Source organism: Pinus tabuliformis, chromosome 9 (genome assembly GCF_031772625.1).
Source record: "Pinus tabuliformis cultivar Carrire ecotype Pingquan chromosome 9, CPIR1, whole genome shotgun sequence".
NCBI lineage: Eukaryota > Viridiplantae > Streptophyta > Pinopsida > Pinales > Pinaceae > Pinus > Pinus tabuliformis.
Window position 1 is genome coordinate 472,558,486 of NC_142307.1, and position 22,718 is coordinate 472,581,203.

Below are 22,718 nucleotides of genomic sequence, written 5' to 3' on the forward strand. Positions count from 1 at the left end.
ACCCTACAGAAATGGAATGAAGGAGGACTAGTTGGGAACCAACCAGTCTGGGAGACACAGTTGAACGACCAAATACTTGTTTAGATCTAGCAAGGCTTAAATGATTCGATTTATAAAATTGATACCACTACCTTGTGGAGTCAACTATCTTGCTAAGAAATTTAGGACCAAGTACATGATGGACAATTGCTGCTCAGAAAAATGTTATTATGATGAAAAGAGAGGCAAGATGCGATTAGCAAAGGGATGAGTGAGTAGTCTTGATGTAAGATCGTTTAAGACTAAAGTACTTAGTATTGATTAACTTTATGACAAGAGTATTTAATGAAATGAAGAGACAATCTTATACAAGACAAAATTCCCAATATCTCAAGTGCCAATAAGATACATAAGATATATGCTCTTAAAGGAAGATCACTAATATGCCAAAAAATTATAATAACCACAAGTCAATAATGATATTAATGTCAAGAAAGAGAACTAGAGTATTTATCCAATTTATGCTTCAATGGCAATTACTTGAAAATTCCAAAACTACTAAAGAGATATTCAATTAGCCCAAGTTTTTTATTAGATCCAAATCGAATGTAAGCCTTTTCAGTGATACTTAGCTCAATAGATTTCAAAATATTTACCATTCACCAAACAAGAAAACCTTTGGGCAATTTAAAATATTAGACTTATTTGGTTCAAGTGTGTGAAATGAATTTCCTTTAAGCAATGAGCTTGTGTGTATGTGATTCATAAACTCAGAAAATAGGAGTTTAAACTTGGATTTTATTGCCAATAATTGTACCAAAAATTTGTTGATTTGAACTTATGCAAACAATCATCCAAAAACACTTATTTTCAAAGATTAGATTTATGACAGCAACAAATCCTCTGATAACAGAAGTAAAATTAAAATGCCAAACTAAGACAAACATGTCAAACAAATTCTAAATTGTGTTATGAACTCAAATCACTTGAAATTTCAGAATTTAATCTATGGTAGCGAATATGTTTCAGTGATAAAAAAGAACAACAAAAAAGACTTTATGACAGCAGGGAAATGGTTGCTGCAATCAAGAAGATCACCCTTCTAGATTCTTATGACAATTACTTCCACAACGATATTAAAACTCCTAACTTTTAAAGAATTGCTTCTTAGGACAACAATGAATTGTTTAGGACAACAACAAACAAATGTTATGACAACAACAATATGACAATGAAAACAGTAAGCTATCAATGCTATCTTTATACCAAAAATTTACCGAAAATTTTCCAAACTTGCCCACATGAATTATCAAAAAATTTCAGCATGTTATGATGTGATATACTTATTATAGTCAGCAATTAAAATATGAAATAGGCTTAATGATGGATTACCAATTCAAGCAATTAATTCCTTAATGTATTAGACAACTTAGGAACTGATTTTAGGCTAACCCACATGAAATTTTGCCACCATTAGAAAGGTATATGATTGTTGTAGCAAACAGTGAAGAAAAAGAGGGTTTAGAGATCAAACCCTTAGGCCCTAGGCCTTGAAGATCACTTGCTCAAATTGCCAAAAAAATTCCAATACTTGAATCACAAATTTTTACCAATTTTTCTACAAAAAATCACCAATGATCAGCTTCAAAAAATTAAATATCTAAATCAGAAATGGAGCAAGGGGAATCTAGGGCCAATGAAGGCTAGCACTAGGTCCAAGAGGGCTAGAGTTGTGCTAGGAGAAGGCAGATCTGGGATTAGGAGCCCCAAAACTTGAAACTCTTTTTTTGAAAAAAATATTTTGTTTCAAATCTTCAAATTTGTTGCAAAATGTTTAATGGCTGGCCCTGCAAAAATATTTGGGACAAGATCTAGGCCTTGGATATCTCAAAACCCCCAGATCTCCTTGAAAAAATCTTAGATCTGAAAATTTCCTTGGATGATTTCTCAGATTTATTCCTACAAACAATCTTTGAGCTCAGATCTTGACCCCCAAGGTCTAGATTTGGCTCAGATCTGAAGATTTCCTTGGTTGATTTCTCAGATCTATACCTGCACAAGTAAAAAGAGAAAATCCCAATACCCAATATGTACAAAAATAGAGAAAATCCCAAAAACCCAAGTGTTAAAATTAAAAATTATGTTATAGAATTTCAGATCTACATAAGTAAATAAAAGATCTATATAAATAATTTACAAATCTATACAAATAATTTACAGATCCATCAGATCTGAGGAGTACGAGTCCAACTCCGCTCCCAGATCTAATAATCTAAGACTTTTAATAGCCAGATCTATCAATTTTTCTGCAAAAAATTAGATTTTTTAAATTTTAAAAGGAGGTGCTAACTCGAAACCCTCTATGTATCACCAACAAAATCTTATGATAAGCCCAGAGCTAATTTAGCTGGGCTCTTCAAAAAACACAGATTGAGAGTTGGCTGGTCCAATTGAAAACTTCCCCTAACGCCCGAGGATCTAAAATCAAGATTTCCCTGCAAAACTCAATCCAACCATAAAAAAAAGAGTGAGAAAATAATAATAAAATTTAGACAAATAGAGATACCTTCTATTATGTTCAAAATTTAAATGATTATTAAAACCCCAACGACTGAGCAAGATATCTGTACTCAAATCACTCTACAGAAGCTATCATCAATGGTTTTAGAAAAATTTATGCATGAAAACAACATATCTTATATTATTCCCATGAAGAGTAACACCAACATAATTTAACCCCAAAGTCTTTCTTTATTATCTAGAAGAAAGATTACACCAAAGTTTTTTGCTAATCACACGATCAAAAGATCGGATAGATCGATTGACAAATGACTTCCTATTTAAAGATAAATTTTCCAACGGCTAGTTCGAGTGATCCTTGTCAAAACAATCTCGACCGTTGATGAAGATTAATATTTCTTTTAATCTCATCTGTCCAAATATTTAAATATTTGGGAAAATTCGAAATTTTTAATTAAATTCATTTTAATTAACTCAATAATAGAAATTTTGAGTTAATTTCCCCAAAATTTTGTCTTTGATTTAACTCCCAGGGATCAAAGGTTTAAAAATGATCAAAATAATTAATTTATCTTAGTCTCGGGACATTTTAAAATTTACTTTTTTAGGATCGACGAATTTTGCCTTTGGAGAATTTAAATTCACCTAGGACTCTAGAATTAATTAAATTTATGGGTTAGGATTTAAATTAATTTTTTCCAGAAAATTTAATTAATTAACCTATATGAGGGTATAAATTATTTTTCCAACCCTCAAGGCACTTTATATCATGATCTCTATATTTTTACATCATAAGGGGGGGAACCCATTTGTAAAAGACCCTCATGGACCACCCATTTCTGTGACACAAATATAATCCAGCAGACCAAACAATTTGTAATAAAATAACCTAACCAAATAGTTAGGATTATTCCCAAATCACTTTTATATAGACTCGATCTAGAACATTAGGACTCGCCTGAGATCCTAGCGACAAAATCCATTCCAGTGCTGGGGTAAGACTGGAGGGAAACACTGTCGATTATTAGAAAATGAATCGGTGAGATGAAAAACCTCCAAAAATGGAGATCGTCACTAGAAAGGTAGGTTTACCCAGGTCGTTACATACATGACACAGGTCTGCTGAGATTATTTACATTATACACATGTCGAATGGGTTTACATAACATGTTGGAAGTCAGACTGATGATGATAGTTGTACGACACGAACACATCGATCAGGCGCTATCCCTTTTGCGAAAAAAGGGGTGTACTGCTATGGATCATTGACACGTAGTGGTCAAAAAGCCTCCTGGGCCCAAATCCAAGCCCTTGAGGGCTAGCTTCCTCTTTCCCCTGGCCAGCGTCAGCCTAATAACCCCCTGTGTCAGGCTTTCTGGCCTCTTGGAGGCAAGTCGTAGCCTCCAAGGGCCTCAACCCTCTCTTCAAGCCCCTGTGTTGGGGTTTTGAGGCCTTAAGTGGCCTAGTCGTGGGATTTTTGAACCTCGGCCCCCCTCTGAGACCTTAGTCAACTGCCTTAGGGCTAGTCGTGGGCTTTTTAGTCCCTAAACCCTAGCCGTTTGCCCCTTTTTGGCCAACGTCCAACCTTTTGAGGCTCTCCTCCTTCAGTATTAGACTTTTTTCGGTCTCTTCTTGCCTCTTTGATCCCTGATCCGTCCTCCTAGCCTCCTCTTCCCTCAACGCTAGCCTTGTTTGGCCTAGCGTTGGCCCTTTTTGCCCTAGTTTTCCCTAGTTCCATATCTGAAAATTTTCAAGACTGATTCTTTGGTGGTTTTGCAGGAAAGTTTGCTCAAAAACTTGTGCTTTCAGGTGAAAAATCATTGGAGAAATTTTGGGCTACTTGGGCAAGTTGATCTTCAAGGCATTGAGCCTAGGGTTTGATCTCTAAACCCTCATTTTGCTTTTTTTTTTACAACAATGATAATATTGATATAATAGCCCTAAAATCACTTTTGAATTGGTCAAAATCACTTAAAATCGCAAAATTTAAATTTTCATGAATTTTGGCCACTTAGACATCTTAGCTCTAGCTTAGATCTAAAATTTTGCTTGCTGGAATTTACTGCGTAAATCACTGAATCAAGTCTGCAATTTTTCTGAACCATACATCTAAAGAGGGCTCAAAAATTGATTTTCTCAGTTTTGGTGAAAATTCCTATTTTGGGCATATTGGGCTTTGCTTTTAGCATCATCAGCTTGCTGATCTGTTGGGTTATTTACTGTTGTCATTAGTTGTTTCAGATCTAATATATTACCCAATACATCATCATAACATGAGCTAAATACATAAATTTACATTTGCTAGCCATTGGAAAATTTTATGCCTCATATGTTGGGTAAATGCTATGATCTAAACTGACTTTCTCGCTGCTATCATAAGCCTAATAAAGTGCTGAAATATTTTTAAGTTACTGCAGATTTGATTTTTGAGATCTAACACTTGCTTGTCTCATTCTATGTTTACAAAAAATTTCTGAATTTTGCACTAAAAACACTTCTACACTTAAGCTCTAAATCTTTGATCTTGTGCTTGGTATAAGTTGCTTTAACAGTTGAGATCTAATCGACATCATTGTGTTGGACATCTAATTGAGGGATTGTTAAGAAGTCATTGGATAATTTTTCTAAGTTAGAAATCACAGTCTTAAGAGGCTTTGATATCTTGTTTGTCTATTTTAAGCATTTGACATTTGCTAAGCACACGATCAAAAGATTGGATAGATCGACTGACAAATGATTTCCTATTTAAAGATAAATCTTCCAATGACTAGGTTGAGTGATCATCGTCAAAGCAATTTCGACGATGAAGATAATTTTTTTTTTTAATCTCATCTGTCGAAATATTTAAATATTTGGGGAAATTCAATTTTTTAATTAAATGCATTTTAATTAACTAAAAAATAGAATTTTTAAGTTAATTTCCCCAAAATTTTGACTTTGATTTAACCCCCAAGGATCAAAGTTTTAAAATTTATTAAAATAATTAATTTACCTTAGTCTCGGGACCTTTTAAAATTTGTTTTTTTAGGACCGACGAATTTTGCCTTAGGAGAATTTAAATTCACCTAGAACCTAGAATTAATTAAATTTATGGCTTAGGATTTAAATTAATTTTTGGCGAGAAAATTTAATTAAATAACCTATGAGGGTATAAATTATTTTTCCAACCCTCAACTTTACATCATGATTTTCATATTTTTTACATCATAAGGGGGGAAACCCATTTGTAAAAGACCTGCACGGACCACCCATTTCTGCGACACAAATATAATTCAACAGACCAAACAATTTGTAATAAAATAACCTAACCAAATAGTTAGGATTATTCCCAAATAACTTTTACATAAACTCAATTTAGAACACTAGAACTTGCTTAAGATCCTAGCAACAAAATCCATTCCAGCTTTGGGGTAAGACTGAAGGGAAAAACTCTGCCGATTATTCGAAAATGAATCGTTGAGACGAAAAACCTCCTAGAATGGAGATCATCACTAAAACGTTAGGTTTATCCAAGTCATTACATACATGACACGGGTCTGCTGAGATTATTTACATTATACACATGCAGAATGGGTTTACATAACATATTGGAAGTTAGACTGATGATGATAGTTGTACGGCATGAACATATCGATCAAGTGCTATCCCTTTTGCGAAAAAAACGGGCGTACTGCTATGGATCGTTGACATGTAGTGGTCAACAAGCCTCCTGGGCCCAAATCCAACCCCTTGAGGGCTAGCTTCCTCCTTCCCTTGCCTAGCGTCAGCCTAATAACCCCCTGCGTCAAGCTTTCTAGCCTTTTGGAGGCAAGTCGTAGCCTCGAAGGGCCTCGACCCTCCCTTCAAGCCCCTGTGTTGTTGTTTTGAGGCCTTAAGTGGCCTAGTCGTGGGATTTTTGAGCATCGACCCCCCTTTGAGACCTTAGTCGACTGCCTTAGGGGTAGTCGTGGGCTTTTTAGTCCTTAAAGCCTAGATGTTTGCCCCTTTTTGGCCAACGTCCAGCATTTTGAGGCTCTCCTCCTCCAGTGTTAGCCTTTTTTCGGTCTCCTCTTGCCTCTTTGATCCCTGATCCATCCTCCTAGCCTCCTCTTCCCTCAACACTAGCCTTGTTTGGCCTAGCATTGGCCCTTTTTGCTCTAGTTTTCCCTAGTTCCATATGTGAAAATTTTCAAGATTGATTTTTTGGTGGTTTTGTAGGAAAGTTTGCTCAAAAACTTGTGTTTTTAGGTGAAAAATTATTGGAGAAATTTTGGGCTACTTGGGCAAGTTGATCTTCAGGGCCTTGAGCCTAGGGTTTGATCTCTAAACCCTCATTTTGTTTTGTTTTTTTTTTTTGTTTTTTTACAACAATGATAACATTGATATAATAGCCCTAAAATCACTTTTGAATTGGTCAAAATTACTTAAAATCGCAAAATGTAAATTTTCATGAATTTTGGCCAATTGGACATCTTAACTCTAGCTTATATTTAAAATTTTGCTTGCTGGAATTTACTGCGTAAATTACTGAATCAAGTCTGCAATTTTTCTGAACCATACATCTAAAGAGGGCTCAAAAATTGATTTTTTCAGTTTTGGTGAAATTTTCCTATTTTGGGCATATTGGGCATTGCTTTTAGCATCATCAGCTTGCTGATCTGTTGGGTTATTTACTGCTATAATTAGTTGTTTCAGATGTAATATATTACCCAATGCATCATCATAACATGAGATAAATACATAAATTTACATTTGCTAGCCATTGGAAAATTTTATGCTTCATATGTTGGGTAAATGCTATGATCTAAAGTGACTTTCTTGCTGCTGTCATAAGTTTAATAAAGTGCTGAAATTTTCTTAAGTTACTGCAGATTTGATTTTTGAGATCTAACACTTGCTTGTCTCATTCTATGTTTACAAAAAATTTCTGAATTATGCACTTAAAACACTCCTACACTTAAGCTCTAAATCTTTGATCTTGTGCTTGGTAGAAGTTGCTTTAACACTTGAGATCTAATCGACATCATTGTGTTGGACATCTAATTGAGGGATTGTTAAGAAGTCATTGGATAATTTTTCTAAGTTAGAAATCATAGTCTTAAGAGGCTTTGATATCTTGTTTGTCTATCTTAAGCATTTGACATCTTAAGTTTCATTGGATTTCATCTTGAGTGAGCATCTCATTGGCATATTTTAAGTAGTCTCAAGTAATCATTGTGGAGTTAGTCATCTCTTCTAAGCATCTTGTGGAATATTGTTGAATATCGACACTTGTATCTTTAAGCATCTATCTTGTCTTAAGATTGTTACCTAATCATTGTTAAGTACTCTGGCTATAAGAAAATTCACGTTACGTACTTAAATAACATAAACAAATATTAACTCAAGATAAGTTTCACTCATAATCGTTGCACAAGCATCCTAGGACTCAGTTTGCTTTAGTAATTTACCTCCAAGCATAAGCTTGGTTGATAGGCTCTTAGGGCAACCCTTTTCCAATTAGCTTGAGGGATTCAACTCTTCTTAGTGGTTAACACAATGACCTTGCAGTTGTCAGAGCCACAGTCTCTACAATGCTGGAGAAACTGGGTGGGCGGAACACATGGGGAGGTATCGTTAATCAAGCCACTGCCTGCTTCCCATTGGCTTCCATTTAACAACCTCATCTGAAGATTGTTTCTCAAAACAGTTAAGGAAGAGGTTCAACTCAGAGTAGGCATTTAATTAAAAATAACCAAGATCATTACATCACACATAGATCCTAGGAATTGCATATCATATAGGATAGTTTATCATATTAAGCAACTGGTGCCCATCCGGTTACTTGGTTTCAATTTATAATAAGTAAGAATTGTGACTCCGTAAGGCACTGGTGTCATACATAAAATCTAATCTAATCATTAATCTTGCTAAAATTCTACTGAGTAGCCAGACCAGTCATCCGCATCTCCCAAGCAAGTTGGTTCCCAACTTGTTTTCCTTCACCTCACCTCCATAGGGACTACCCTCCATAGCCTGTTGTTGGGAAACAACTAGAACGGAGTAGGCGAGGATCAAAGTGACGACCCCTGCCCTGAGCGGCTATCGCGGTGCTTGTACAATCTGGGTGATAATAGGAGGTATTGTGCATCCTTGAGGAGCAGCAGTTGTATGCCAAGATGTCCAAGTGTGAGTTTGGGAGGACAAAGACGTTATATCTTAGCCATATGATTGGTAAGTGATGCAGGAACATCTGGACTTAGCCAGCAATGTGATGGTTTGTTCACATGTTGTGGCTAAATGAGTTGAATTTCATTGACCTGAGTGGTCAAAAGTCAGTTTTAGTCGAGAGGGTTGGATCTCTCAAAAATGATCTGTACTTCATTATTGTAATAGTTAGGAAATTGTCTTATTTTAGATTAAGGGATAAGTTGTTAGCATAGGTGTGTAATGGAGCTTGAAAATAGAGATTTGATTGTTAGAATGATTAAAATAGAGATCGAGTTGTTAGTACAGTTAGAATAGGATTTTATTCATAAAAAGAAGAAAATGTAATGAAAAAGGATTAGCTAAGATGATTGAGATGGGAGTGAGAGGCGAGAGTTGAGTGATAGATAGGTTTTGAGGTTGGAACAGAGGTCTGTAAAATTGCTGTAATTGAGCAAGAGGGCCAAGACTATGTAATTATCATTATATTGAAGAAATTGATTCAGTGTGTGATTGCGTGTCAATTCTGGTGAAGACTCTCATTTACTTCCGTGAATCTGCGTTCTGAAACTCATCCGGGTATTTTCTTTGTTTTTCGTATTTTAATAATGTTTGTGTTAATCACGGTCATTAGTATTAAGGACGGGGGTAGAAGAGCACAGAAAGGCTTGATCATGGTTGAAGGCCCATACTCCATCCTAACCATCGATCTAAGTTTCAACTGCTTACGTCATAGTCAACTGCGGGGTTAAGTTGTTTGATAATTTGTGTGTTGGTTGTAGACCCGCAGGTTGTAGGATTTGATGGCTTTTGTTATCCAATGGATATCGGGTTTTAAAGTGATTGGAGTTTAAGTCTAAACCCGGACCCGAATTTTTATAGATCAAGGTTTATAAACCATATCGGCTCTGTGAGGCGGGTAAGCGTCGCGCAAGTTCCCTGTGCGATATCGCTATCAACTGTTGGATGACTGCTGATTGTTGACTGTTGGATTATATCGCATCGCATCATTCAGGAGTGAATGAACCTTGGCCGGGAGAAATTGCGATTTGCGATGTCACTGCCGACCGTTAGATCTGGAGAGAGGAGATCAACGACACAGAGTGAAGTGCCTGTCTTCTAAAGGGAAAGTCAACGCGGGAAGTCAACGTGGAACCGATTGCTATTCAATTGTTGTTCAGTTGCTGTTCAATTGACCTCCTGCATCATTTTTGGTATCAGAGCACAGAGATTGAGTTTGACTGCAGTAAACATGCCGCCAAGGAGAGGAGCTGGCATAGGTCGAGGAAGACCTGAAGCAAATGCAGTTCTGCTGGAGGAGATCCGAAGTCTGCGTACAAGGATGGATACAATGGAGACTGCGCAGAGGAGAGCACCTGATGAAGGAGATGCCAGTGCTGCAGAAGAATCTTCTGAAGAAGAAGAAGAGGAGGAAAATGAAACTACCAATGTTATCAAGATGTCGGCTAAAGTAGGTGGAAAACCAAAGGTGAAAATTCTTGTGTATGAAGAGAGTCTCAATGAAGAAGAGCTAATGGATTGGATATTGGACAAATATTTTGACTATGAAGAGGTTGATGACAAAAAGAAGGTGAAATTTGCAGTTACCAGATTGAAGGGTCATGCAGCTATTTGGTGGGATGAACTACAAACATCCAGAACGAGAAAAGGAAAGTCCAAGATCAAGCAATGGGACAAAATGGTGAGTAAAATGAAAGCTAAATTTATGCCAAAAGATTATCAGTTAAATCTTTTCAAACAGTTATAGAATTTAAGGCAAAAAGGAATGTCTGTTAAAGAATACACAGAAGAGTTTTATAGATTGAGTATTAGAGCAGGACATGCAGAGGATGACATGGAGAAGGTAGCTAGATATATCAATGGCTTAAGATATGACATACAGGACGAGATCAACTTGCTGAGTCTGAAGACTATTGAAGATGCCTATCAAGCAAGTTTGAAGGCAGAAGAGAAGATGTCAAGAAAATAGAATCAGAGGAATAGAGGGAAATGTTCAGTGAGAGGTAGAGGAACTACCAGACCAAGGTTTCAGCAACATCAGAATGAAGCAAGAAGTTCAAGTAGTAGACCACCACAGAGGGGAGATTTTAATAGAGGAAGATTTGCACCCAGAGGAAGAGGTCGAGGAAGAGATATTCAGTGTTACACATGTGGAGAATGGGGACATGGATCGTGGGATTGTCCTCGTAATAGAACAACAAGTCATAGGAATGTGAATGTGACTGAGGCAAAGCAAGAAACACCTCAAATTATAGAAAAGGAAGAATCCCTTGAAGTAGGAGAATCCCTGTTGTTGAAAAGGGCATTGCTTAAGGCAGAGAAAGAGACTGAAGAACTAGCTCAGAGGAAGAGTTTATTCAGAACTACATGCAAATCCAAAGGTAAATGTTGTAAAGTGATAATTGACAGTGGAAGCACTGATAACCTTGTTTCTACAGAGATGGTGGACAAGCTAGGATTAGTAAAGACAGTACACCCTACTCCTTACAAAGTGTCATGGTTGCAGAAAGGACATCAAATTATTGTGACAGAACAATGCAAGGTAGAGATACAGATTGGTACGTATAAGGATGTGATATTGTGTGATGTAATGCCAATGGATGTATGCCATGTATTGCTGGGAAGACCGTGGCAGTTTGATTAGAAAGCTATTCATGATGGGAGAAAAAATACTTATACTTTGGAGAAGGATGGAAATAAACATACATTGCTGCCATTGAAGGATGACGCTGACAAAGGAGCACCTGGAAACAGTGTTATGCTGATGAGTGGAAAGGAGCTGTTGCAAGAGATTGGAAAAGGTGAAGAAATGCATTTTGCTGTTGTAGGGAGACCTAAGGTAATTTTGACTTCCACAAACTTAGATGATTTACCTGAAGAAATCAAAACTCTGTTAAATGATTTTGTTGACATTATTGTGGATGAGTTGCCAAATGCATTGCCACCAATCAGGAGTATTAGTCATCATATTGATCTAATACCAGGAGCAAGTTTTCCAAAGAAGGCAGCGTACAGATTAACTCCTCAAGAGAATGCGGAAGTTGGAAAACAAGTGCAAGACCTGATAGATAAGGGACTAATCAGAGAGAGTCTTAGTCCATGTGATGTACCAACAGTACTCAGTCCAAAGAAAGGAGGTGAATGGCGTATGTGTACAGATTCCAGAGCCATAAACAAGATCACTATTAGGTATAGATTTCCTTTACCACGTATGGATGATTTGATGGATTGTTTGAGTGGGTCAAAGTATTTTACTAAAATAGATCTGAAGAGTGGATATCATCAAATAAGAATTAGAGAAGGAGACGAATGGAAGACTGCATTTAAAACAAACAGTGGGTTGTATGAGTGGTTAGTGATGCCTTTTGGACTCACTAATGCACCTAGCACGTTCATGAGATTGATGAATGAAGTCTTGAAGGAATATGCAGGCAAGTTTGTTATTGTTTATCTTGATGATTTTCTAGTTATTAGTAGAATTAAGGAAGAACATCTAGAGCATCTTAAATTGGTTTTAAAAACTCTGCAGGAAGAGAAACTACTGATAAATCTGAAGAAATGTAGTTTCATGAAATAAGAATTAATTTACTTGGGATTTGTAGTTTCTAAAGAAGGGTTGAAAATGGATCCAGAGAAAGTCCAAGCAATTTGGAACTGGCCTATTCCAAGGAATATATTTGAGGTAAGAAGTTTTCATGGTCTTGCAAGTTTTTATAGGAAATTTATCAGAGGGTTTAGTTAGATTTGTGCACCAATTCTTGAAACAATCAAGGAGACTAATCAACTATTCAAGTGGACAAAAGCAACAGACAAGAATTTTAAGTTGCTAAAGAAGAAAATCACAGAGAAACCAGTTTTAGCTTTACCCGATTTTGAAAAAGTATTCCAAGTTGAAACTGATGCTAGTGGAGTTGCAATTGGAGCAGTTTTGAGTCAGGAACAGAGACCAATAGCGTACTTCAATGAGAAATTAAATGAAGCGAAGAAGAAGTATTCTTCTTATGATAAAGAATTTTATGCTATTGTACAAGCCTTAAAAAAATGGAGACATTATTTGCTACCAAAGGAGTTTATATTGTATTTTGATAATCATGCATTACAGTTCATAAACAACCAACTAAAATTGAACTAGAAACATGCCAAGTGGGTAGAGTTTTTGCAGAGCTTTACTTTTGTGATAAAGCACACAAGCGGTAAGTTGAATAAAGTCGCTGATGCTTTAAGCAAGGTAAATTTGATTGTGCAAGAATTAAAAGTTGGTGTTGTAGGATTTGAAGAAATGGTTGAAATGTATAAAGATGATGCAGATTTCAAAGATATTTACACAGCAGTACAAAATCCGATAGTTCATAATCGAAGTCAGTGGTTAGATTATCTTATCCAAGGAGGTTTATTGTTTAAAGGCAACAAGTTGTGCATTCCCAAATGTTCTATGAGGGAAAACATAATAAAGGAGAAACATAGTGGAGGATTATCTGGTCACTTTGGACAAGACAAAACATTTGCTCAGGTAAATACTTTTTATTATTGGCCAAAGATGCAGATTGATGTTAAGAGATTTGTTGAGAAGTGCAGGATATGTCAGCATGCTAAAGGGAGAAGCCAGAATACAGGATTGTACCAGCCATTGCCAATACCAGACCGACCATGGGATGCAGTTAGCATGGATTTTGTTTTGGGGTTACCTAAAACTCAAAGGGGGAATGATTCCATTTATGTTGTGGTAGATAGATTTTCCAAGATGGCACATTTCATTGCATGTAAAAATACTAGTGATGCAACACATATTGCTAATTTGTTTTTTTTCAGAAATTGTAAGATTACATGGATTGCTTGTAAGTGTTTTGTCTGATAGAGATACAAAGTTTGTAGGGCATTTCTGGAGAATTCCTTGGAAGAAACTAGGAGCTAACCTCAGTTTCAGTTCAACATACCATCCTCAAACAGATGGACAGACCGAAGTAGTAAACAAAAGCTTGGGGAACATATTGAGAAGTTTAGTGTATCAAAATCCTAAGCAGTGGGATTTAGCACTAGCTCAGACTAAGTTTGCTTATAATGACACTCCAAACCGAAGTACTGGAATGAGTCCATTTCAAATTGTTTTTGGGATGAATCCAAGAGGTGTGTATGAGCTTAGAAATTTGGGTAAACATGAGACAAGAAGTGCAAAAGCTGAAGAGTTTGCAGAGAATATGCAGAGACTACAAGAATATGGCAAAGGCAGGTTGCAGGAAAGCAATGGAAAATACAAACAAAGAGTAGATATGGAAAGAAGAGAGAAAGAATTCCAAGTGGGAGATTTAGTGATGGTATATTTGAGAAAAGAAAGATTTCCTGCTGAGACTTACAATAAACTAAAAATGAAAAAGATAGGACCGTGTAGAATTGTAAGAAAGTTTTCAACTAATGCTTATGAAATTGAATTGCTAGAAGGGATTGGAATATCACCTATCTTCAATGTTGCATATTTGTATCCATATAAAGAGACAGAGACAGAGTTACAGGAGGAAACTACAGAAGATGAAGTTCCAACTTTGAACTGGGAAGAACAAATGCCAAAGACAGTTAAGAAAGAGGTGGAAGCTGTTTTGGAGAAACGAGTATCCAAAAGAACCAAAGGACAGATTTATGTTCAATATCTAGTCAAATGGAAAGAACAGCCAGTGGAGGATGCTAGTTGGTTGACAATAGTTGAGTTGCAGAAGTATGGAGTAAACCCTGAAAGTCTGAGAGATGATTCTTTTCTTCCCCAAGAGTCTGATGCAGGAGCATCTAGACTTAGCCAACAATGTGATGGTTTGTTCACATGTTGTGGCTAAATCAGTTGAATTTCATTGACCTGAGTGGTCAAACGTTAGTTTTAGTCGAGAGGGTTGGATCTCTCGAAAATGATCTATACTTCATTATTGTAATCGTTAGGAAATTGTTTTATTTTAGATTAAGGGATAAGTTGTTAGCATAGGTGTGTAATGGAGCTTGAAAATAGAGATTTGATTATTAGAATGATTAAAATAAAGATCAAGTTGTTAGTACAGTTAGAATAGGATTTGATTCATAAAAAGAAGAAAATGTAATGAAAAAGGATTAGCTGAGATGATTGAGATGGGAGTGAGAGGTGAGAGTTGAGTGATAGATAGGTTTTGAGGTTGGAATAGAGGTCTGTAAAATTGCTATAATTGAGCGAGAGGGCCAAGACTCTGTAATTATCATTATATTGAAGAAATTGATTCAGTGTGTGATTGCGTGTCAATTCTGGTGAAGACTCATTTACTTCTGTGAATCTGCGTTCTGAAACTCATTCGGGTATTTTCTCTGTTTTCGTATTTTAATTATAATCTCAGTGTTTATGTGTTAAGCATGGTCATTAGTATTAAGGACAGGGGTATAAGAGCACAGAAAGGCTTGATCGTGGTTGAAGGCCCGTACTCCATCCTAACCATCGATTTAAGTTTCAACTGCTTACGTCATATTCAACTGCGGGGTTAAGCTGTTTGATAATCTGTGTGTTGGTTGTAGACCTGCAGGCCGTAGGATTTGATGGCCTTTGTTATCCAATGGATATCGGGTTTTAAAGTGATCGGAGTTTAAGTCTAAACCCAGACCCAAATTTTTATAGATCAAGGTTTATAAACCATATCGGCTCCGTGAGGCAGGTAAGCGTTGTGCAAGTTCCCTGTGCGATATCGTTGTCAACTGTTGGATGACTGCTGATTGCTGACCGTTAGATTATATCGCATCGCATCATTCAGGAGTGAATGAACCTTGGCCGGGAGAAATTGTGATTTGCGATGTCACTGCCGACCGTTAGATCTGGAGAGAGGATATCAACGACACAGAGTGAAGCGCCTGTCTTCTAAAGGGAAAGTCAATGCGGGAAGTCAACGTGGGACCGGTTGTTGTTCAATTACTGTTCAGTTGCTATTCAATTGACCTCCTATGTCAGTAAGGACATGGTGCGTGTGCATCAGTAGAAGATTAGGACCATTCTAGATTGGCCTATGCCCAAGAACGTGACAAAACTACGGGGGTTCCTGGGTATATGTACCTACTGCAGGCAGTTTGTGAATGGGTTTTCATAGCTAGCAACACTCCTCACAGATATGACGAAGAAAGGGGCCTTTGAATGGACAAATGTGGCACAGGAGGCCTTTGAGCACCTCAAGAGAGTGATGAGCAGTTGTCCTGTGTTGGCTTTGCTTGACTTTTCACAACTTTTTGTTTTGGAGTGCGATGCATATACAGAGGGCATCAAAGAAGTGTTGATGTAGGGAGGACATCCTATAGCATATGAGAGTCGGAGGCTTCAAGATTATGAGAGGTTGTTTTCTATATACGACAAGGAGATGCTGACCATTATGCATGCCTTGGTCAAATTCCTACAGTATTTGGTGGGAAACAAGTTCGGGGTGAAGATTGATCACAATAATCTTTGATTCTTCCTAGAGCAAAAGGAGCTCAATTAGAGACAATAGAAGTGGGTCAGTCAGATTCATGCCTGCGACTTTGAGATTGAGTATGTCAAGGGGAGGCATAATGTGGTGGAAGATGCTCTATCTAGGAGATCTGTGACACTCTCACTCATGGACATCACCCAAGATTGGAGGGCGCATTTATTGGTGGAGTACTCCAAGAATCAACAGACATGCGAGATCTTAGATGGCACAGTTGGGGCTGACAGGTACAGGGTGATGAATGAGGTGATCTATTATAAGGACATGATCTATTTAGTGTCTAGATCACAACTGCGGGAGAAGATCATGCATGTAGCCCATGATTCACCTAAGGAAGGATATCAGGGGTTCCTCAATACGTAACCGACGATCTGGGAGCGTTCAACTTGGAGAGACTTTAAGTAGGATGTCTTGAGGCATGTTCAAGAGTGTAGTACTTGTCAGAGGAACAAGGGTGAGCAGACACATCCAGTAAGGTTGTTCCAACCTCCCTATTCTCGAGAGGAAGTGGGAGAGAATTTCTATGGACTTCATTATAGGACTTTCAATAGTCTAGGGGCGTGATTGCATATATGTAGTGGTGGACAGATTGACCAAATTCACCCACTTTTTCGCTATTCCAGCCAGGTACATAGCTTCTTAGGTAGCCGAGTGACTCTTTAGAGAGGTGTTCAAGTTGCATGGTTTTCCTAAGACCATCATCAGTGATAGAGACAATAGATTCATGGGGGGCTCCTGGCAAGAGCTTTTTCGATCAGTGGGGATTGAGCTCTCACCCAATACTAGTTACCATCCCCAGACTGACGGCCAGACAGAGATAGTAAACAAATGGTTGGAGGGCTACTTGAGGAACTATGTGATGGGCAACAACGTGCGTGGATGAAGTGGTTGCATATTAGGGAGTATTGCTACAACAACACCTACCACATGTGATTGGTATGTCACCTTTATGTGCTCTCTATGGTTATGATGTTTTGTCTTATGTTGACATGGTTTTTAGACAACCAGGCCACAGGGGCCAAATATTGGATACAAGAGAGCCAAGAGATCTTAAGGGCTCTCAAGGATAGCTTACAGACTACTCAAAATCAACGAAATATGTATACAGAGAACCGTAGAGTTGAGAGGCATTTCGAGGTTGGGGACTTGGTATTCTTATGCCTCCAACCATATAGGTAGTCTACGTTCAAGCAGAAGGGAGCTAAGAAGCTTAAGTCTCACTTTTATGGGCCATACAGGGTGATCAGACATATAGGGGAGGTAGCATATGAGTTGGAGCTTCCACCAAGGAGCAAGGTACACATTGTATTCCATGTGTCTTACCTGAAAAAGGCCTTGGGACAACATGTTACAATTGCCACAAAGTTACCACCCTTGGATGATGAGGGGCACTTGGTTTTAGTTTCAAAGGCTATTTTAGAGGTGAGAGAGAGGAAGCTCAGAAACACAGTTATCAAAGAGTTCCTCGTCAAATGGAAGGACTTGTCGGAGGAGGATGCCACATGGGAGGGTGAACAGGTATTACAACATCCAACATTATAGTTGCTTGAGGACAAGCAAACTTTGGGCGGGGAGGACTGTGATATCCCCACTAAATAATTTTGCTAAGCATATTCCCATTTTTGCAATTTTGACATTAGGAGGAAATTTTGATGTGTAGAGACTTAGGACAAGTGGGTTAAGTAGACCCCACTTGATTTTGGAGGCTAAGGAGGCGATGAGCATTAGAGAAAAAGGGAAAACTATTTTGCTAGTGGAATGTGGGTGCCACAAGGGAGGAATTCAAACCACAAGAGGAAATTCACACTAGAGGAGAGAGGAGAGAGAAGAGAAGGTTTGAGCTAATGGATATTGGGGCCCGCCAAGGGAGAGAGTCTCAACACTTGTAAATATCACAAAGAGGCTCTCATTTTGTATCTTTTTGCCTATCTATCTCATGATATCGAACTCTCTTGGAGCTGTTGAGCACAAGGAGAGAAGTGTTGCTTAGCAATGGAATGCCAAGCATAAATTCCACATTCATTTTGGAGAACTTTGAGTGTCTCCCTAGTGAGGAATTTGGGAGTCCAATTCAGGGTTTCTCTAGAGCTGAATGCAGGAGTTAATCACCTAGTCTTTGTGTTCTTTTGGGCACATAAGGCAGTACGCTTAGGCTATTTGGGGCTGCTTCAGTTGGTTGGTGAATCCGGGTAATTGCAGGAGTATTTTCCCTTGTTGGAGGCAGAGATTGGTATCATTTTGCAGGGTATTTTCTGGGCCAAATTTGTCTATTCCTTTCTGTTTGTAGAGGTCACTGAGCAAAGGCTGCACAGGAGTTAGAGAAGCAGAGATTGCGGGAGTTTGGGGTTAAAGAAAGGATCCATTTCAAGAGAGGGAATTTGCAGTGATTTTTGAGACATTCAGCGGGGGATTTGGGCTTCACTCAGCAGTTATTCTTTTGCAATGCGTAGAACTGGCCAGTCTGGGTAATTCACACTTTTTGGGGTTCTCTGGGTTAACTGGAATTATGCCAAGACCTTTCTGGGTTTTTGTGGGTTTGGTGTGAGGAGGTTTGGGTTAATTTTGTAGAATTTTCCGAGCAGTATTGAGGGCAGAAACTCCAATTCCATTCCAGCAGAAGTTGCAGAATTTTTTGGGCAGTGAGAGCTACCTGTTTGAGTCATTTCCAGGACTACACGCTTTCACCTGGGTTTTGCATTGCTTGCAGGAGCAAGCCCAGGTTCCATTGTTCTCACTCTATTGTATCCAATTTCTGCGATATTAATAAACTGGCCCAACTTTCTTGCCCAAATTTTGTGGTTTACTGATTGTGCATGCATGTTTAAAATTTTTATTGCAGTAACTTACTGAATGTTCTTGATTTTCACTGTTATTTCCTAGTTAGAATATTATGGGCGGCTTCTTGAGTTTGAGTAGTTTCCTTTAAGCTCTCATGTTTGTGGTTAGGTCTTTTTGATCTAGCAAGAGTTTGAGCAGTAACAGGCCCTTTTTATGCTTATTTGGTCATTTCATGATGAACATTCTTGGAAGTCTCTGACCAGCCAATCAATTCTTTATCTTTGTAATTTTAATTTTTAATTCAGGTGGTTTCAAATTGGCCTTGTTGTTTATTTAACCACCTGTTTGTGTTCTTTTTTTTTTCTTTATGTTCCTTTCTTGAGTTCGTTGTGCCACATTGGTGGATAGATTTACAGATTAATAGTATTCTGTGTTTTAAGTTTGGTTTCTAACTACTTTAACTGAAAGGAAAATAGAAAATCCAGTTCTACAACACAAGCATCTTGTTTCAGTTTCAGTTGTCAGTTTCCTTCTAGATAGTGATTTTGACACTCTACATTAGATAAGTAATTTCTAACTTTAATGTCATGTCATTTGTAAAATGAAAAGCTAAATTATCTATGTTAAAATGTGTACTAATGTACTTGTCAATTGTGAACATTTTGAGGAGAGCTAAGATTCCATAAATGGAAAATCTTATATGTCTAGTTCTAAATATATTGCTAAGTTCTGTTATTGACTTCAGGAAAGAAATATAATTTCATACATTGTGTTCTAGTATTGTTTTCTACCCTAGAGTTTAATGCATAGTGTTCTACCATTGCATTTTGTAACCAGGTTAATGGAGTGGCTTTATTGCATAGCAATATTCTAAAAGATGAACTTTTTCAAGACTATTACTCGCTGTGGCCAGAGAAGTTTCAGAACAAAACCAATGGTATTACGCCTCGCCGTTGGTTGCGTTTTTGTAGTCCTAAGCTAAGTGCTATAATTACAAAATGGCTGAAGACATCCCAGTGGGTCACCAACCTTGATCTTCTAACTGGGCTACGCCAAGTAAGTATCACATGTTGACTTTTTAAGGTACCCATTTCTGACAGATGGATATTAATTTTACAGTGGCAAGCCTTATTAACTTGTTTTTGTTTTGGCAGTTTGCAGACAATAGTGAATTACATAGTGAGTGGGCCTCTGCTAAGATGGCTAACAAAGTCCGTTTGGCTCAGTATATTTTACAAGTGACAGGAGTGAAAGTCAACCCTAAGAGTCTTTTTGATATTCAAATCAAACGTATCCATGAGTATAAACGACAACTTTTAAATATTTTGGGTGCCATATATCGATACAAGAAGTTGAAGGTATTTTGGATCATAACCACCTTTGCATCTTAACTATTAGTGTAGAGAAAGATGTCACAAAAAATTACCTCTGAAATTCCTTTGTGTTTGCTTCGCATATTGTTTATTCTTTTTGTACCATTAAAACTCACTGTTCACATTTTCTTTTACTTATTTTATGTTATGCATATTTATTTTCTTGTTTCATGGATGTTTGGTTTAAGGATATAACTTATACATTTGAGTTAAATTTCTTTACAAGTTGGTTTGTTGTATCGTTGGCTATATAGGAGATGAGCTCCGAGGAACGCAAGAATGTGGTGCCACGAACTGTCATGCTTGGTGGAAAAGCATTTGCAACATATACCCAAGCTAAGAGGATTGTGAAACTTGTGAATGATGTAGGGGCTGTCGTGAATAATGACCCAGATATTGGTGATCTTTTGAAGGTTCAATAAATCAGTTATTCCTATAAAATGTTTTTCACATTGCGTTGTTTGAAGAATGTGATTCTAAATATGTAACATTAACCAATACTTGACATAATCCTATCCTTAATGTTGTAGCCTGTTATAATTCTATCTGTTTATTTCTTTGTTTTTTGATTAAAAATATGGTTTCCTTTTCCTACAGGTAGTCTTCATTCCAAACTACAATGTGTCAGTTGCAGAGATTCTTATTCCAGGAAGTGAGCTATCTCAGCATATTAGCACAGCTGGAATGGAGGCAAGTGGAACTAGCAATATGAAGTTTGCATTAAATGGGTGTCTCATTATTGGTACACTAGATGGTGCCAATGTAGAAATCAGAGAAGAGATAGGGGAAGATAACTTTTTCTTGTTTGGTGCCCAAGCACATGATGTACCAAAACTACGGAGAGAGAGAGAGCAGGGACTGGTAAGAAACTAGAAGATCTATTTATCAATGTGTCACATGACTTTGCAGTTGTTGATATAGCCAAGAAAGATTATTTAGATTATTATTGATTTCTAGAAAACTTCTTAGATTGATTCCTTTTCATTCTTACGATTGGTTAGTTCATTGAATTTTTTTCTTTCTTATGATTGGTTAGTTCTGCAGTGTCTGTCGCCATACCTAAAACCTGCATTTTTGTTTATGATGTAGACCGGAAATGTTGATCAGTATTTAACGTGTATCTGATAAGCACTTATAAGTCTATTGCTGTGGTTGTGGCCGCACAGTTTGTCCCAGACCCTCGTTTTGAAGAAGCAAAGCAGTTTGTGAAAAGCCGTGCATTTGGTGATTATGATTACACTCCACTACTTGACTCCCTTGAAGGCAATACTGGTTATGGTCGTGGTGATTATTTCCTTGTGGGATATGACTTCCCAAGCTACATGGAAGCACAATCTAGAGTTGATGATGCATACAAGTTAGTAGCATTTATACCAATCTTATTTTTGGTTCAGATTATCTTAGGCCACACACTATATTTGTTGTTTCTTGTTTCTTTCCTTATCTACAAAGTGTACATCGATTTGCTTTGTTTATACTTTTGATACTATATTTTTGTTGAGAATATTTAGGTGCGCTAAACAAGCCGTCTGCTAAATTTTGTCCTTAATGAATAAGTATATGGTTTTTTTATTTTGAATTGTTGAAATTCGTGTTCATGCAGAGCCAATAGCATCCCATGCAAGGGAAATATATTCCCTCCAACCTACAATACATGGGCATTTAACATGCACACAAACACACTTTTAGGTTAGCATGAAATGAAACCCTAGTCAATCAACTAATGGTTTGTTGTTATCAAATCATGCAATGTTTGTGCAAAGTATTGTCCTGCATCATTCAGGAAAATTCATATGACCTGCTTCCAAACCTCTAATAAAGGATAGTCCTGAATCATTCAAGAAAATTTCATGGTTCACTACCAATCCTCCCCATGATACTGTGATAACCCATTCATGGCTCAATGTCATCTTCTTTCTTTACTTCTAATGCATGGTCATAGCTGAACATAATTCCACCCCTACCATATGACCTTAAACACAGTGTTTACTTTATTTCATGGGAGTCCTTCATTCCTCCTATTGTGAAGAGTAGAACATGTGGCTGTATTGGGTTGGATCCTCCATTTTTAGCCTAGCTAGAATCTCATTATTCTTTGTGGCAAGGAAACTAGCCAGGTGTCCTAGAGGCTGTTAGGCATAGATCCTGTGTAGAGTTTCAATCTATTATTTTGATCATAGTATCATGATAAATCTAAGTATTATGTGTCAATATTTGTCAACTAGATGTTCTTTGTAACTAACACGTGTCACACTATGATTATCCTTGCCCACAATAATATTTTTGACTAAAATTGATCTTTTCATGGTCTTTTTACCTACACATGATGATATTGCGCAATTTGCGCATCCATAAAAAACAGTTTTGTATGATGCCAATGCAAGATTATCAATGCCATATTGATCTTAGTTCAAATTGAAGATCAAAA

General features: G+C 37.4%; 1 protein-coding gene across 1 annotated transcript in view; it reads left to right on the top strand.

The window, feature by feature from the left end:
• Window positions 1-22,718, top strand: part of LOC149149241 (alpha-glucan phosphorylase, H isozyme-like) — a 282,919-nt gene that overhangs the window by 201,789 nt on the left and 58,412 nt on the right. The window contains exons 12-16 of the mRNA XM_089443518.1: window positions 19,755-19,973; window positions 20,072-20,275; window positions 20,545-20,703; window positions 20,888-21,151; window positions 21,457-21,647. Of these exons, the coding sequence (XP_089299644.1) occupies window positions 19,755-19,973; window positions 20,072-20,275; window positions 20,545-20,703; window positions 20,888-21,151; window positions 21,457-21,647 (1,037 nt within the window). The remainder of the gene's footprint in view (window positions 1-19,754; window positions 19,974-20,071; window positions 20,276-20,544; window positions 20,704-20,887; window positions 21,152-21,456; window positions 21,648-22,718) is intronic.